At 39.4% G+C, this 14,740-nt stretch overlaps 1 protein-coding gene and 1 pseudogene across 1 annotated transcript; both read left to right on the top strand.

Moving 5' to 3' along the window:
- The first annotated feature begins 399 nt into the window (after nucleotides 1-399).
- Nucleotides 400-1,432, top strand: LOC121752806 (annotated as a pseudogene).
- A 1,121-nt stretch (nucleotides 1,433-2,553) lies between these two features.
- On the top strand, nucleotides 2,554-5,615 carry LOC121750762 (disease resistance protein RPS2). The gene has a single exon (XM_042145366.1). It carries the CDS (start codon nucleotides 2,705-2,707, stop codon nucleotides 5,396-5,398), a length of 2,694 nt encoding a protein of 897 aa, XP_042001300.1. The 5' UTR covers nucleotides 2,554-2,704; the 3' UTR covers nucleotides 5,399-5,615.
- Nucleotides 5,616-14,740: the final 9,125 nt, after the last annotated feature.

Here is a 14,740-nt window from a genome sequence, read left to right as displayed (position 1 = left end):
CTCACCCGAACGGTTTGGTTCCATCGAGATTGGGGTGGACCTCGGTTTGCTTTTAGGAAGGCGTCCCCGTTTACTTTTTCCAATTGAAGACAATGGTACTAGGCTTAAGTAAAACGAGAATCAGAAAACATAAAGGATGAACTAAATTACCGCATGCCCTGAACTTATTTAAGCAAAACGAGACTCAGAAAAAACAAAATCTAAACTAAATTAACTAAGGAATAGAACTCACCTGCACCGGCTGAAGTTCTGGAATGCAACATCCACTCATCTACAAGTTAGAGATTAGTTTGTAGGATTTTCGTAGACTGTAAAAATCGATGAAGACAACAATTACCGTTTAATTTTTCGCGTCTTGTGTCCACCATGTTGAAATTAGGCAGATAGCTGGGGTTGAGAATGACGACGGAAGGAATGAATCAAACTATTGGACTACCACGCCGCGTTGGGAAGAAGAGAATTGGGGAGGGGGAGGTTGAAGCGTTGAGCGGGAAGTGGAAATGGGGCAAGTTTTTGTTTTACCCTAATTCATACTCCCTTGATTTACGCCAAAAATAATTTTACCCTATTTGACTCATATACAAAATGACTAAGCTACCCATGGCTGAACTAATTAATTCATAGGATGAAATACGGAATTAACGTGCAGTAGCTTTAATCTTAGCCATTAAATTTAAATCTATTGGCCAATATTTAGTCTCTAGTTCTACACTAAGGATGTGTTGTGCATATAAGGGGACCCTATATATATATATATATATATATATATATATATATATATATATATATAGGTTCATGATCAATTGAGATTTTTTAAGCTAATTGAGAAATGAGATGCAATCTCAGCCACTCGTTTTTATTAAATGAGTGGTCAAGAATTTGCCACATAGAAAATATTTTTACATTAATTAATTGTGAAAGGGCAGAATAGTAATTCTATATTTTTTTAAGATTACCGCTCACCCACCCCCACATTCCCTGCCACACCATCGAATTTCCCCTCAAAAACCTCCCCCCTCCGCCGCCGCACCACACACCTCCACCCTTCGCCGCCGTCGATGCTCCGGAGAAAGTCGTCGAGCTCGGCGACCAGATCTCGAACCTCACCCTCGCCGACACTCAGAAGCTCGTTGAGTACCTCCAGGACAAGCTCGGCGTCTCCGCCGCCTCCTTCGCCCCCTTCGACGTGGTGATCGACGACGTGCCAAGCAACTCAAGGATCGCGACGATTAAGGTGGTTAGGGCTCTGACGAGCCTGGCGCTGAAGGAGGCGAAGAAATTGATTGAAGGATTGCCGAAGAAATTCAAGGAAAGAGTGACGAAGGAGGAGGCGGAGGTGGCGAAGAAGCAGCTCGAGGAGGCCGGCGCGAAGATCTCCATTTTAGCGCGATGCAGAGGAAATTTCGATCGACTAATTTTGTGCGGTAAATGAATTTTGATTTCTGGTTGATTTCGTCTGAATTTGGAAATAGATGAGTAGATGCAGTTCATAATCTGAATTTGTGATTCAATTGAGCTCAATTTTCTATTTCAATTCCATGTGAATTGTAAGTGTTATTTTTGGTTGATTTCGTCTGAATTTGGAAATAGATGAGTAGATGCAGTTCATAATCTGAATTTGTGATTCAATTGAGCTCAATTTTCTATTTCAATTCCCACTGCCGAAAAATTTGTTTTGCACTGTGCTATAAACAAAAGCTGTTGTTTATTAAAGATAAACAAATTTGAATTGGTAATTTTAAAATTGAGAAATTTCATCATACGTTTGGGAATGGTAATTGAATTGTAAGAAATTCAAATAGATTTGGAATTGAAGCTCCGATTTGGAATTGAAGCTCCGCAAAAGCGTTGTTGCTTGTGTGGATCAGATCGAAGCATTTGGTGACGTTGTTGCTTGTGTGGATCAGATCGAAGCATTTGGTGAATCCTTATAAGTGTTATTTTTTAGTTGTTGACATTTTAATACGAGTTGTTGACATTTGATATTCTCGTAATTGATATGTGAATTATAAGTGTTATTTTTAGTTGTTGACATTTTAATACGAGTTGTTGACATTTGATATTCTCGGTATTCAAATGTGAATTGTAAGTGTTATTTTTTAGTTGTTGACATTTGATATTCTCGGTATTCAAATGTGAATTGTAAGTGTTATTTTTTAGTTGTTGACATTTTAATACGAGTTGGTGACATTTGATATTCTCGGTATTGATATGTGAATTGTAAGTGTTATCTTTTAGTTGTTGACATTTTAATACGAGCTGTTGACATTTGATATTCTGACTATTGAAATGAAATGACACTTATACCCCCGTGTTGACATAATGTGATAGCTGTTGACATTTAGTTAATCTTGTAGATTAGTGGCTGATATTGCATCTCATTTCTCAATTTAGCTAAATAATCTCAATCTAACAGGACCCTATATATATATATATATATAAATGACACAAAAAGAAGAGAAAAAAAGAAAATTAGCGTTTAATTCCTTAGTGCGTTTTGACAAGGCATCATATGATGTGCTTGCTTGAAGAGCAGAGGATCTCATCCCAGTAATAATAAGAAAAAAAGTCGTCGACGACCAGGGAGAACGCATTCAATCAATCAACCAAGACTAAATAGCTCGTCCACACATTTCTGCTAGGATCAACCATATTCATCAAGAGAGTCTAGACTCTGCTACCCACAACTTCTTTGATACATTTCATGATGGAATTCATTGCTCCCATCGTCTCCCTTCTGAGTTGTTTGATCAATTATGTTTTGAAAAGATTGACAACCCCTGAGAATCTGGAAGAGAGAATCCATAATCTTGAGAGAGCTCTAGAAGAGCTGACAGAGGTGAGGGATGACTTGCAGAGGCAAGTGGATCAAGCAGTGATGAAAGGGCTGACTCTTTCCAGCCAAGTCAAAGGGTGGCTAGAGAGAGTAGACCAAGTCGTAGACCAAGTAAGGATGATTAGAGAAGACATGGATGATAAGAAGAAATGCCTGTTCTGTTGCAACTCGAAGTGTTTGTCGAGATATGAGCTAGGGAAGAGGGTCTCGGAGGAGCTTGATCGAGTCAATGATCTTAAGGGAAAAGGAAAGTTGGAAGTTGGGTTGCCTGATGGGTTGCTGCTTGTTCCAGCTGTGGAGATTCCGAGCAGACCGGCGGTGGGGCTTGATGTGATGTTGGATAGAGTCAAGCTGCTTCTCGGGGAAGATGATGTGGGGACTATTGGGTTATATGGGATGGGCGGCGTAGGCAAGACCACTCTGCTCAAGAGCATCAACAACGGCTTCTTGCACCGGGATCATGATTTCGACTTGGTGATCTTGGCCGTTGTGTCGAGGGATTTTGTGGTTGAGAAGGTCCAGCAAGCTATAGGGGTGAGGCTGGGATTGTCTTGGGATGAAGCTCAGTTTCAAGAACTGAGAGCATTGAGGATTTACAGCATCATGAGGAGGAAGAAGTTTGTGCTGCTGTTGGATGATGTTTGGGAAGGTCTTGATCTTGAAAAGATTGGGATTCCTGCACCTAGTAAGGACAACGGGAGCAAGGTGGTGTTCACAACGCGTTCCATGGAGGTCTGCAGCGACATGGATTCCGACTGCAAGCTGAAGGTGGAGTTTCTCAATGAGGAGGAATCATGGGAGCTATTCCAGCAGAAAGTTGGAGAATCTGCTGAGATAGTTAACTCACCCTTGATATTGCCTCATGCCAAGGCTATGGTTAGGAAATGTGGGGGTCTTCCGCTTGCTCTGGTGACCACAGGGAGGGCGATGGCGAACAAGAGGAGTGAGCAGGAATGGAGATATGCAGTAGAGATCCTACACAAGACCCCCTCCCAAGTTCGAGGAATGGAGGATGTTTTCAATCTTCTCAAGTTCGGATATGATAACCTTGGCAGTGATAATCTGAGGTCATGTCTGTCGTATTGCTCGCTGTTCCCTGAAGACTACGAGATTGAGAAAGAGCAGCTTATTGAGTACTGGGCAGGGGAAGGCTTCTTGGGAAATGGCAGTAACCTGCACATAATGGGGCATGCCATTATTGGATCACTGAAAGTTGCATGCTTCTTGGAGAGTGGAGAAGATCCGTCACGAGTCAAGCTGCACGACGTGGTGAGGAGTTTCCTGCTGTGGACGGTGCCTGAGCAACGGTTCATAATGCAGGCGAGCCAAGGCCTGACAGAGGCGCCGTCTGGGGAGAGATGGGAACAAGCTGAGAGAATCTCTTTGATGGATAATCAGATCACAGAACTGTCTCAATCACCTCATTGTCCCAACCTTTCAACATTACTGCTCCACTGGAACAATGGGTTGAGCAAATTCTGTGATGGTTTCTTCCAAAACATGCCAGCTCTCAAGGTCTTAGACTTATCCTTCACCAGCATCAAAGAGCTTCCTCCGAGCATCTGCAAATTAGCCGCAATTCACCATCTTGATCTATCAGGAACTAAGCTAACCACACTGCCAAGAGAGCTTGGGTCTCTCACAAATTTAAGGCATTTGAATCTGCAGAGAAATCAATATCTTAGAACAATTCCACGCGAAGCAATATCAGGGCTGTCTCAGCTGAGAGTCTTGAATTTCTACTACAGTTACCATGGTTGGGGGATGCAAACCACCGCTACCGCTGCAGATGCTAGTGAGCTAAGGCTTGCTGACTTGGAACGCCTGAGCAGCCTCGACTCTCTTGGGTTCACTGCAACCTCCTTGTCTGATCTCCACAATGTGTCGCGCAGCAGATTCTTGCGTGGATGCATACACTACTTGCACATCAAGGAGTGTGAAGGCCTGCATCAACTGCCACTGTCATCATATGCAGGAGATGGCGATCAACTACGGAGGCTTAGCATCAACAACTGCATGGACCTTAGGTACTTGACCATCAACGAGACTGCAGGCGAGAACTGGCTTCCTAACCTAGAGATCTTGGCTCTCAATGGCCTTCCCAGCCTCACCACAATATGGAACAACGCAGTTAACGCCACATGTCTACTAAACCTCAGATGCATCAACATTTGGTACTGCGAAAAGCTGAAGGATGTTTCTTGGATACTGAGGCTGCCAAAGCTCGAGGTGGTTTACATATTTTACTGCAAGGAGATGGAACAAGTGATAAGAGAGGAGGATGTAGAAGGGGAAGATTACTCGAATGCGTTTTTAAAGTTGAGGATTATGTCGATAAGAGATGCACCCAAGTTGAGAAGCCTCTGTAACAAGGCTATGATCTTTCCTTGTCTGAAGAGGATTGCCATCATAGATTGTCCAAAGCTGATGAAACTTCCACTCAAAGCACACAATGTTTCGGCAATGCCAACAGTTTACTGCAGCAAAGAATGGTGGAGTAATTTGGTGTGGGATGACACTGATACCCAAGATACCTGCTACCCCTACTTCATGGAAGCATGACAATGTCCAAACTTTTTATTTATTTTGCATATTGATGAGTAGAACTTGTCCAAACTTTAATAGTTAAGCATATTATTAAGAGTTCAAGAATTTCAAGCATCCATCTACGTTAGAGCCGGAAGCAATCTGGCTGAAGCTGAACAGTCGCTAATGGTGATGCGAATAACTCAAATCACCTCATTTTCTCAGATAATAGCATGAAATTTTTCTCAGATAATAGCATGAAACATAGACAGAATCAAATCAGCTAACAATTCATTGTCAATCACAAAAAAAATGCTGAAGCCAACTTATCAATTCACCATAAATTGATTTGGGAACAACAATAAACTCAAAAATACCCCACACCAAATCAAAGTGCCACTATTTTCTGCAATTATTAATGTGAAATTCAAAATCTTTCACCAATGTATTAGTATATTAACTGAGAATATTATTTGAAATGGATTATATGGATATTCAGACACACACACAGCTCAAATTTCATAAAATTGTCGTGCAATCCATCATCTAAACAGTTCCATCTATGTTTCCACCTGGTCACTTGCTCTCAGCATCATATATATCAGTCCTGAACAAGCAAATAAGGAAGAACAAACGAAAGCAATAGCTAATGCTAGAAATATTCGGGAATATAATAAAGTACATTTACATGTACAGAATACATAACTCCTGCAATATAGTTATATAAGGAAGGAATCATCCTTATAACTCTATCAGATATTAATTAATACTTTGGCTCCATAAATGAATTCTGAATGGAATCTCTTATAGCATATAATCTCAATCAAGAAATTTGGTGAGGACTTGAGTTGAAACTAGCAAGCCAAATTAATCAAGAAGGAAACAATGTGGTCACTCGTTCAGCAATCAAGAAGGAAGCTTTGTGGTCACTCGTTCAGCAAAATACTGCATGGCTACAAGTTTTCTAAATATGAAATAATGTATGAGTAAAAACTATCATATAAATTATGGCAATCGTTACATATAAATACTACAAGTGATCGCCACTAATTGAAAAAGTAATAAAGATCCGCACCTACTTTACTCTCTCTTACTTTATTTTCTCTTCATCTCTACCTTTTTCATTTTCCACTTTGTTCTCCTTTACTTAACTCACCTACCACAATTTTCTTAATATCCGTGCCGAAAAGAAACGTCTCCATTACTATGGAACGGAGGGAGTACTATTTTGGTCCTAAACATATGGTCGATTTACGATTTTGGTCCAAAACATTCACTTTTTGAAAAACGAATCCAAAACATACGAAAACGCTATCGTTTACATCCTTTTTTTACGGTTCCCTCTATTCTTGACGGTCAACTGTTAATTAGCCCAATTTTGACCCGATTAGACTTACTCTGAGATTATTTGAAGGTTAATATTATGTTAATTATTATGCTAAATGTTTCAATTTTTAATATTTTGAATTTGAATAGTCACTCTTCCAAAACTCAACTAAAGCAATGAACCGTCACTCTCTCTCTTTTCTATCTTCTCTCTCGTCACTCTCATACAAAGAAGAACCCTAGTTCCGATTCCGACCAAGAACAGCCCGATTCCGACTAAGAACAACCCGATTCCAACTGGTTATTGTTGGTTGCCATGAGTTGGAAGTCTCCGTACCCTAACTTCCGTTCCAGTGATGGTCTCGTCAACGTGAAAAAAGCATATGCGAGGAAGAGGAAGTCTAACCATCATCCGACGCGGAAGTCCATTCTTCTCCGATTCTAGAAGTTGAAGACGACGGTGAACTCAGTCACGACGAAGAGGAAGCAAGGCGCCTAACAATATGTTTTTGTGGATGTAATTCAACACTGACTGTGGTTTTTTTGGGTTTTATTGGTGTTAAGGTTGATGCAGTGCCCTTATGACAATGTTTTTTTGATGGTGTAAATGTTCAGGACCAATTCGAAGTAGAAAATGAATATGAAGGACCACTTTGTATTGTATTTTGTTGTCAATTTATTGGTTCAAATTGATGTTAGTTTATTGACATAAATTATTGCCTCATTGTCAGAAATAATCACATACGAAGATAAATCAATCACATAATGTATGAAACCAACAATAACTACAAAAGTTTTTGTTAGTAAGTCTGTAATTTGATTTCTGCCACATTGTAATTTAGGGTTGTCGCATTGTCTAAGAAGAAGAAGCATTCACTTGATTAATTTGGTAACTTCTTTCAGATTCAAAATTCAAATAGGAACAAAAAATTAGGGTTTTCAAACACTCCATTCCTTACTTCAAAATAAAAAAAATGTTGTAACAACAAAAAACAAAGACCAAAACGTTCTTTTATTTCTGAATTTGGTAACTTCTTTCAAAACGTTCACTAATTTGGTAACTTCTTTCAAAACGTTCACTAATTTCTGAATTTTATCCTTAATTTCTGATAAATACAATGCTAAACCCTCAAAATTGACAACACCGAAGGAGGTTGATGAAGAACAGGTACGTGCTTCGACTTCATGATTTGGCTCGCACCACTTGAAGAAACCACATTCCTTCCTCTCACATACAAAGTAAAGCTTCCCCTCGACGGTTTGCCTTGGCCGGTGACATTAGATGCATCTAGTTGAAGAATCATGAAACATTAACTTCTTGTGAGTTACAAATTAGATGTTGGACACTTCATTGTCCATGTTGAAACATTTAACATCCATCATCCATTATGTGTCACAGTTTTTTTATGTTGGTTCGTGTTTTATTTTTATTTTTTTGCTATTTTTGGTAGAATACATCATATTTCACTAACTCGTTTACACATATTTTATTATAAAATTAGATATATAAAAGTATGACTCACATTTTAATATATTTTTTAAATTCAATTTTTTACATTTTTTAATGTGTGACGATACAAAGTGGAACACATATTAAGGGATGGATGAAAAATTAGATTCTTACTCCTTTTAACTTCACTTCAATAATGGTATTGTTCTACATAGGAATGATATGTTACATATCTTATGTGAGTTCCTTATGTGACATCACTATCGTTTGACAAACATTTAGAATTGTTTGTTTCGATTTATATACTTAGTTTGATTATAATACATTAATACATGTTATTGAAATTTCTAATTTCACAAAATTCATAAAAATCAAAGTTTGATTTATTATTTTATTAATTTATATGAAATTTATAGAGAAAACGAGCAAATCAAGCTTTGATTTTTAATATTTTGTGAAATTAGAAATTTCAATAACATTTTTTAATGTATTAGAACCAAACTAAATATATAAATCGAAACGAACAACACTAAATGTGCGTCAAACGAGAGTGGTGCTCACATAAGGTATGTAGCATATCGTTCCTCTTGTTTCACATATATCAAAGTGAATAGGTATATTTTTCTTCTTATAAAGGCTTTCTTAAAAGATTAACTTTTAATATATTATGCAAGTATTATTTGTAGTCATGTGAATACTCCTACTCCCTTTCGTCCCAAAAGAATATACACTTTGAGTTCGACATGAATTTTAATGTAAAATTTGTAAAGTAAAAAAGAGATAGAGAGAAAAAGTAATTAAAATATTATTAATGAAGAATGAATTATACCTCATCTGTAGTAATAAAAAGTGACAGTGGGATGAAGTTACTTTTAAACCTTTTTTGAGAAGTCAAAAGTCGTCGATAACTTGAAATCTATGTCACATGCTCGTTCCATCATCTGCGAACATGGCAAAGTTCCATGGTGCTAGAATTTTGGATTGTTGAGGATAATACAAGCAAGGAGATCTTGTGGGTTTCAGTATGTTAACTTGCGGTATTTTGCAAACAATTATGGAGAAAAGCCCTTGAGTTTTTCTTCTTTCAATCACCTTTGGAATTTGCAGGTGACTTACAACAACACTACATTTGTGTTTACTGAGTTTTGGGAAATGCCTCAACTGAGGCATATTAAGGTTGATCGTGTGCTTCTCCCAGCTCCTTCGAGTGAAATTGGATACATACCGACTCTCCAAACTATATATGGGTATTGTCTTGTGGTGAATCAATGGTGAAACTATATAAGAGGAACAAATGGATTTACAAGGTGACGATCTTCCCTTTCATGTTAAGGTTCACCTTCATCATGAGTATAATAAGAACGAAGCAATGACAGGTCCTAACTTTGAAGTTGAACGACATATAGGGGAGGTTATGTTTTCTAAATATTTGGTTCAATACTTATTCTCTTCTCATCTTCAAAGGAGAATTGTAATATTCGTGTATACCTCTCCAAGATATATCATTGCAACAGTATATTCATATAACTACGAACAATTTATTTACATATTTGCTTTAGATTTTCTTCAAAACATTCACTACATCTTGCATGCTGTCTCTTCAATAAATCTTGAATTGCACTTATTTTCTCCTTTTCTCCACACCCTTCTTCACTGGAATACTGTTTACTTTACAAAATACCTCCCGTCACAAAAATAGAGAATTTGGCAATGACATGAATTTTATATGAAATTAGTATAGTAAGAAAGATAAAAAGGAAAAAAAATTGACTAAAGTACTATTAATAGAGAATGGAAGGTAATTTTCAAGACGGACCAAAATAATAAAAATGAATAATTCACTTCCATCTCCAAAAAATAATTTCCCTTTTTCAGTCAAAACGTCCTCTGGCATAAGCAAAGTCATGATGTCACCACCATGCAGATATTCCATGACTAAGTAGAGATACTCGGCATCGGCGTCTTGGAACGAGCAATGAAGCTTCACGATGATTTGAATTGATGGTATCATAATCATATACTACTACGTGATTTATTTATTTTGTACGCCATAGAAACAAAGATGTGAGTAGTATTTTATTCAAATGTCATTTACAATATCATATTTAAGGAGGATTATAAGATAGTGATCAATATTCTAAACTAAATTTGAATGTGTAATTCTGATCAAATTTAGGTAATAAGATATTGTAATCAAATGATTAATTGTCATATGATAGGAGATAATTTTGAACAATAAAGATAAATTGGATAACATCGGCTGGAGTGACAACCTGATGCCGCGAAACTGGAGAAGGCGACGGCTACAGCAGCGAAAGGAGAAGAACGGAGAGCAGGCGGCCGCGATGAAAGATAGAAGTTAGAGTCGGCCGAAGGTAATTACACTCCAATTTAATCAACTGCGGCAATCAATCAAAACCAAATTATCATCTATGTCACACTTACTGCTAATACTAGAGATGCCCAAAGTTTACGGTTCGGGCGGTTAACCGTGAAACCGTTACGGTTCTAAACTGGGACCGTGAGATTTAAATGGAACCAAAACTGCCACTTTTGGAACTGTGGGCCGGTTCAGTTTCCAAAATTCCGGAACCGAAACCGTGCCTGAACCGCGAAAAACCGCCGGGAACTGAGCCGGAACCGTGAAAAAAGTAAAAACTGCCGGTCGAAACCGGAAGCGGAGGTCTAGGAACCGTAACCATAACCGCGAGACACCCTCGCGGTTTGGTTCCGGCTCGACAATTTCCAAAACTGGAATCGGCGATTTAGAACTGTAACCACCGGTTCCGAAACCGTGGGCATCTCTAACTCATATGATCTATTAAAATAATTCACAAAAACAGTTCAAAATGATTTTAAACAATTCCAAAAAAATCACATATCTTCCCTGCATAATTATTTATAGCATATCTCAAGATTATATCATCTCACGCCAATACATTATGCACACGGTTCAAAACCGTAAGTTTTGGTTGGGAACCGGTGGTTCACGGTTCAGAAAATCGTTGAACCTGAACTGGCCCGGCAAAGGTTTAGACGGTTCCGGTTCCGGTTCAAAAACCGCTGGTTCTGGCGGCGGTCAGGGCTGGTTCGGCAATTCGAATTTTTTTTCTTTAGCATTTTAGTCTTTATTTATCTATGAAATATGTGTAAATAAAATTCAAACAATAACGATGAAAATTGCAATTTTATTGACATAAATATACGAGACTACAAGGTACAACAATTACGGTTTACAAAAGACTTAAAGTCTTAAAAAAAATTAAATATATTTGTAAATTTCAACGAGACTACAACGAAGCTATTTACAAATTACAAAGAAGACTTAAAGGAACAATAAATTTATAAGTATATACTCTTGGTCGGCGAAAGAGATGTTTTTACATAACTAAATTGAGGATATCTTTAACAATTCAACCTTTAATGTTGAGTTTAGTCTAACAATCAACAATCATGGTAGAATTGTCAAAAATTTTTCGGATTTAGTCTTATAGAGAAGTCTCCTTCACCGACTAGAGTATATACATTTAATTGTATTTGCATATTTTTGAAGTTGAAACAAATGAAAAAAAAATCAAGGAAAAAAAGACTTGTGCTCAACTTGAATTTAAAATTTAAGTTGAGGTACCTACGTATCATCAATACGTAATTGCATTGGGGAATCAAAGCCCGCGTAGTTCTTTTACCTGACTTACCTAGTTGGCGGTAGAGGCATGCACATATTTGATAGGATTAATTGTCTTCATATGATGGATGAGAGTACGATAACCCCCATTAAATTTGTAGATTTTTTTGCAGTAGTTACAACAAACATTAAACTCTTGAGATGTCGGATCAGCACTACTAGACACTATTAGGACCTTCTTATAATGTTTACTAATTATAGACATAGTCGATGATAACTTATACTTTTTACTGTTTTGTGGTACGGGTGGAGGTGGGGGATGCATGTCCTCATTACAAGAAGACATATTGAAATTGAAGTATGAGAATGAGAGTAGAAAATAGAGATTGAGAAGAGAAATCCTTGTCAACACAAGAACCGGGTGAGTAGAAATGATAGCGAATGGGGTATTTGTAGGAAAAAATTGGGAAAAATCAGATTTAAAAAAAAAATTGAAATTTGAAATTTCAGTTGGTTTACCGTCGGAACAGCGATTTAAAGCTGAACCGGCGATTCAGTCCATTGTTTTTTACCAAAACTGCTAGTTTCTGACCATTTTCTGCAACACTACACTTGAAAATCCTCAAAAGCCTAGGACCTAGTTGGAAAACCTACTTGAAGCGAACCGTCTGAACCGCCGGGCCAGTTCCAGTTCCGGTTCTGGGTTACGAACCGGCGGTTAACTGACGATTCGGTTCAGTTTGTGCATGTGTAAATTTAAAACCATCACTTTCACTTTTCTAGATTACTATTCACAATAGGTCACTATTCACAACATGCCTATTTTTAATCTAGGAATATTTGTGATTTAAATCACGAAGTTTGGTCAAATTTTGATCTTGTCCTGGTTTCAATTTTTTTCAATCGTCTTATTCATGCACAAATTTACATATTTTTATAATGTTAAAAACAACAATATTTCAATAGAATAAATAGAGAAATAAGAAAATAAATAAATATAAAGAAGAAAAATATACTTATTTATAATGAAATACATCATTTGGAATATCATTAAAGACAACCTTTTATGCCTAAATGAGATAAGTGAGAAAAATTAAAATTTCATGATTTAAAATTCCAAAGCATGTTCAACACTTTAATCTAATAAATTGCTTGCGTGGGTCAGTGTGAGAAATGTGTCTGCATGAGTTTGTAGATTTTTTTATGTCATTTTCTTTTCTATATCTTTTTCTTATTGTAAGTTTACTTGTAACTATCAAATAGACATAATATCAACAACATAAATATTAAATGTAGCTATTTTCTAATTTTAGTTAACCTATTAAAATCAATTAACAATCACAAATAAACACAAAATCAAACTATAAAACGTATTAATCAAATTCTTTGTTTTCCAATTTTAGTTCAGGCTTTCTATGGCTACTAATTTCACCTATAGGCCAAAAAATAAACACTTAGAGCATCCACAATGGCGCCTAGCGCACCGCCTAGCCGAGCCCCGGCGCTAGACGGTCCGCTAGGCGAATCATTGTAACCGCCGAGCCGGTTTCCGGAAAAAAAATCGCCTAGCGCTAGGCGATGTGTGGGCGTTGGGCGATCCGCTAGGCGCCATTGCAGGCTCCGGATCGCCGAGCGCATCGTCCAGCGGATTTTTTTTTTTTTAATTTTCGAAACACTATATATACGCGCTTTGCACGTCATTTTTATTCGCACCACTTGTTTTAACGAGTTTTCTCTCTATCTTAATTTCTGTACAAGAGCAACAACGCGAAATGGAGAACAACAACGAAGGTACTCAAGTGACGAGCGGGTTTCAAACTCCCCCGGTACCCGTGGGAGGTGGATGGGGTCCGATGCCAGGGTACTACAACATGTACCCGTGGCAGGGGATGATGCCCGGGATGGCAGCCAGGGGGAATATGCCCGGGATGGCAGCTGGGGGGAGTACGCCGGCGTGGCAGGGGATACCGGGGATGCAACCCGGTATGCAGATGATGCCGGGGTGGGTGCCCGGGATGCAGATGATGCCGGGGGGGCCGCGATGCAGCCCCCGACAGGGGTGGTACCCGCGACGCAGGGGACGCCGGGGGAGGAAAACGTCTATCGCCCCAGTTTTGATTTTTCGACTGCTTCTTCGCACACATCGACCCCAACGGAGGCACGGTTCACGCAATTTGATACTTTTTCATTAGATGAGTTGGGGTTTGATATTCTCGGAGTTCCGGATACTCCCTTTCAAACGGGGAGAGCAGTGCGGGGTCGTGGCGCCCCAAAGAAGAAGGGCAAGGGGAAGAGGGTAGGCGAGTCGTTACAGCCGGGTGAGGACGACTGCTCGGTACGGAGGAGGTGGACGGATGCGGAGAACGTCGCGCTGTCCAAGGCGTGGGTGAGTGTTTGCGATGATCCCCTCACTTCGAACAATCAGAGGATCGTCAACTTGTGGCCTAAAATAGCAGCAACCTATAAGACACTTTGCCCGGAGGGGAGGCCACGCACCGGGGAGGATTGCCGGAAAGCGTGGGACCGAATGAGGGCCGCGGTCTCCCGATTTTCGGGCTTGTACACCAACGCCCTCCGCATGGAGAGTAGTGGCCAAACGGAGGATGACTGCAGGAGGAGAGCGGAGAAAGCCTTCCCCCAGCCCGGGTTGTATAAGGATTTCACATACTGGAACTGCTTTGTGGTACTGAACGAATCCGAGAAGTTTTGAGGGGGTGTCGACGCTGGCTGGCCGAAGAAGCAACGATTGAACTACACCGGTGATTACAGCGGCAGCAGCGGTGGTTCCCACGACCTCCCCGAGACGACCTAGATGATCCCCACCCCTCGTTCGTTCGCTCGCCGACCTCGCCCAGCTGGGCGAAAGCGGGCGCAACGGGAGGCGGGGGGGTCGCCGGGGGTTCCCAGGAGGTCCAGTCGGCATCCCCCTTTGGCCAGTCCACAGCGGATCTCAAATTCTTCGCGCGTCAACAAACGC

Source organism: Salvia splendens, chromosome 10 (genome assembly GCF_004379255.2).
Source record: "Salvia splendens isolate huo1 chromosome 10, SspV2, whole genome shotgun sequence".
Taxonomy (NCBI): domain Eukaryota; kingdom Viridiplantae; phylum Streptophyta; class Magnoliopsida; order Lamiales; family Lamiaceae; genus Salvia; species Salvia splendens.
This window is presented reverse-complemented; position numbering and strand designations above follow the sequence as displayed.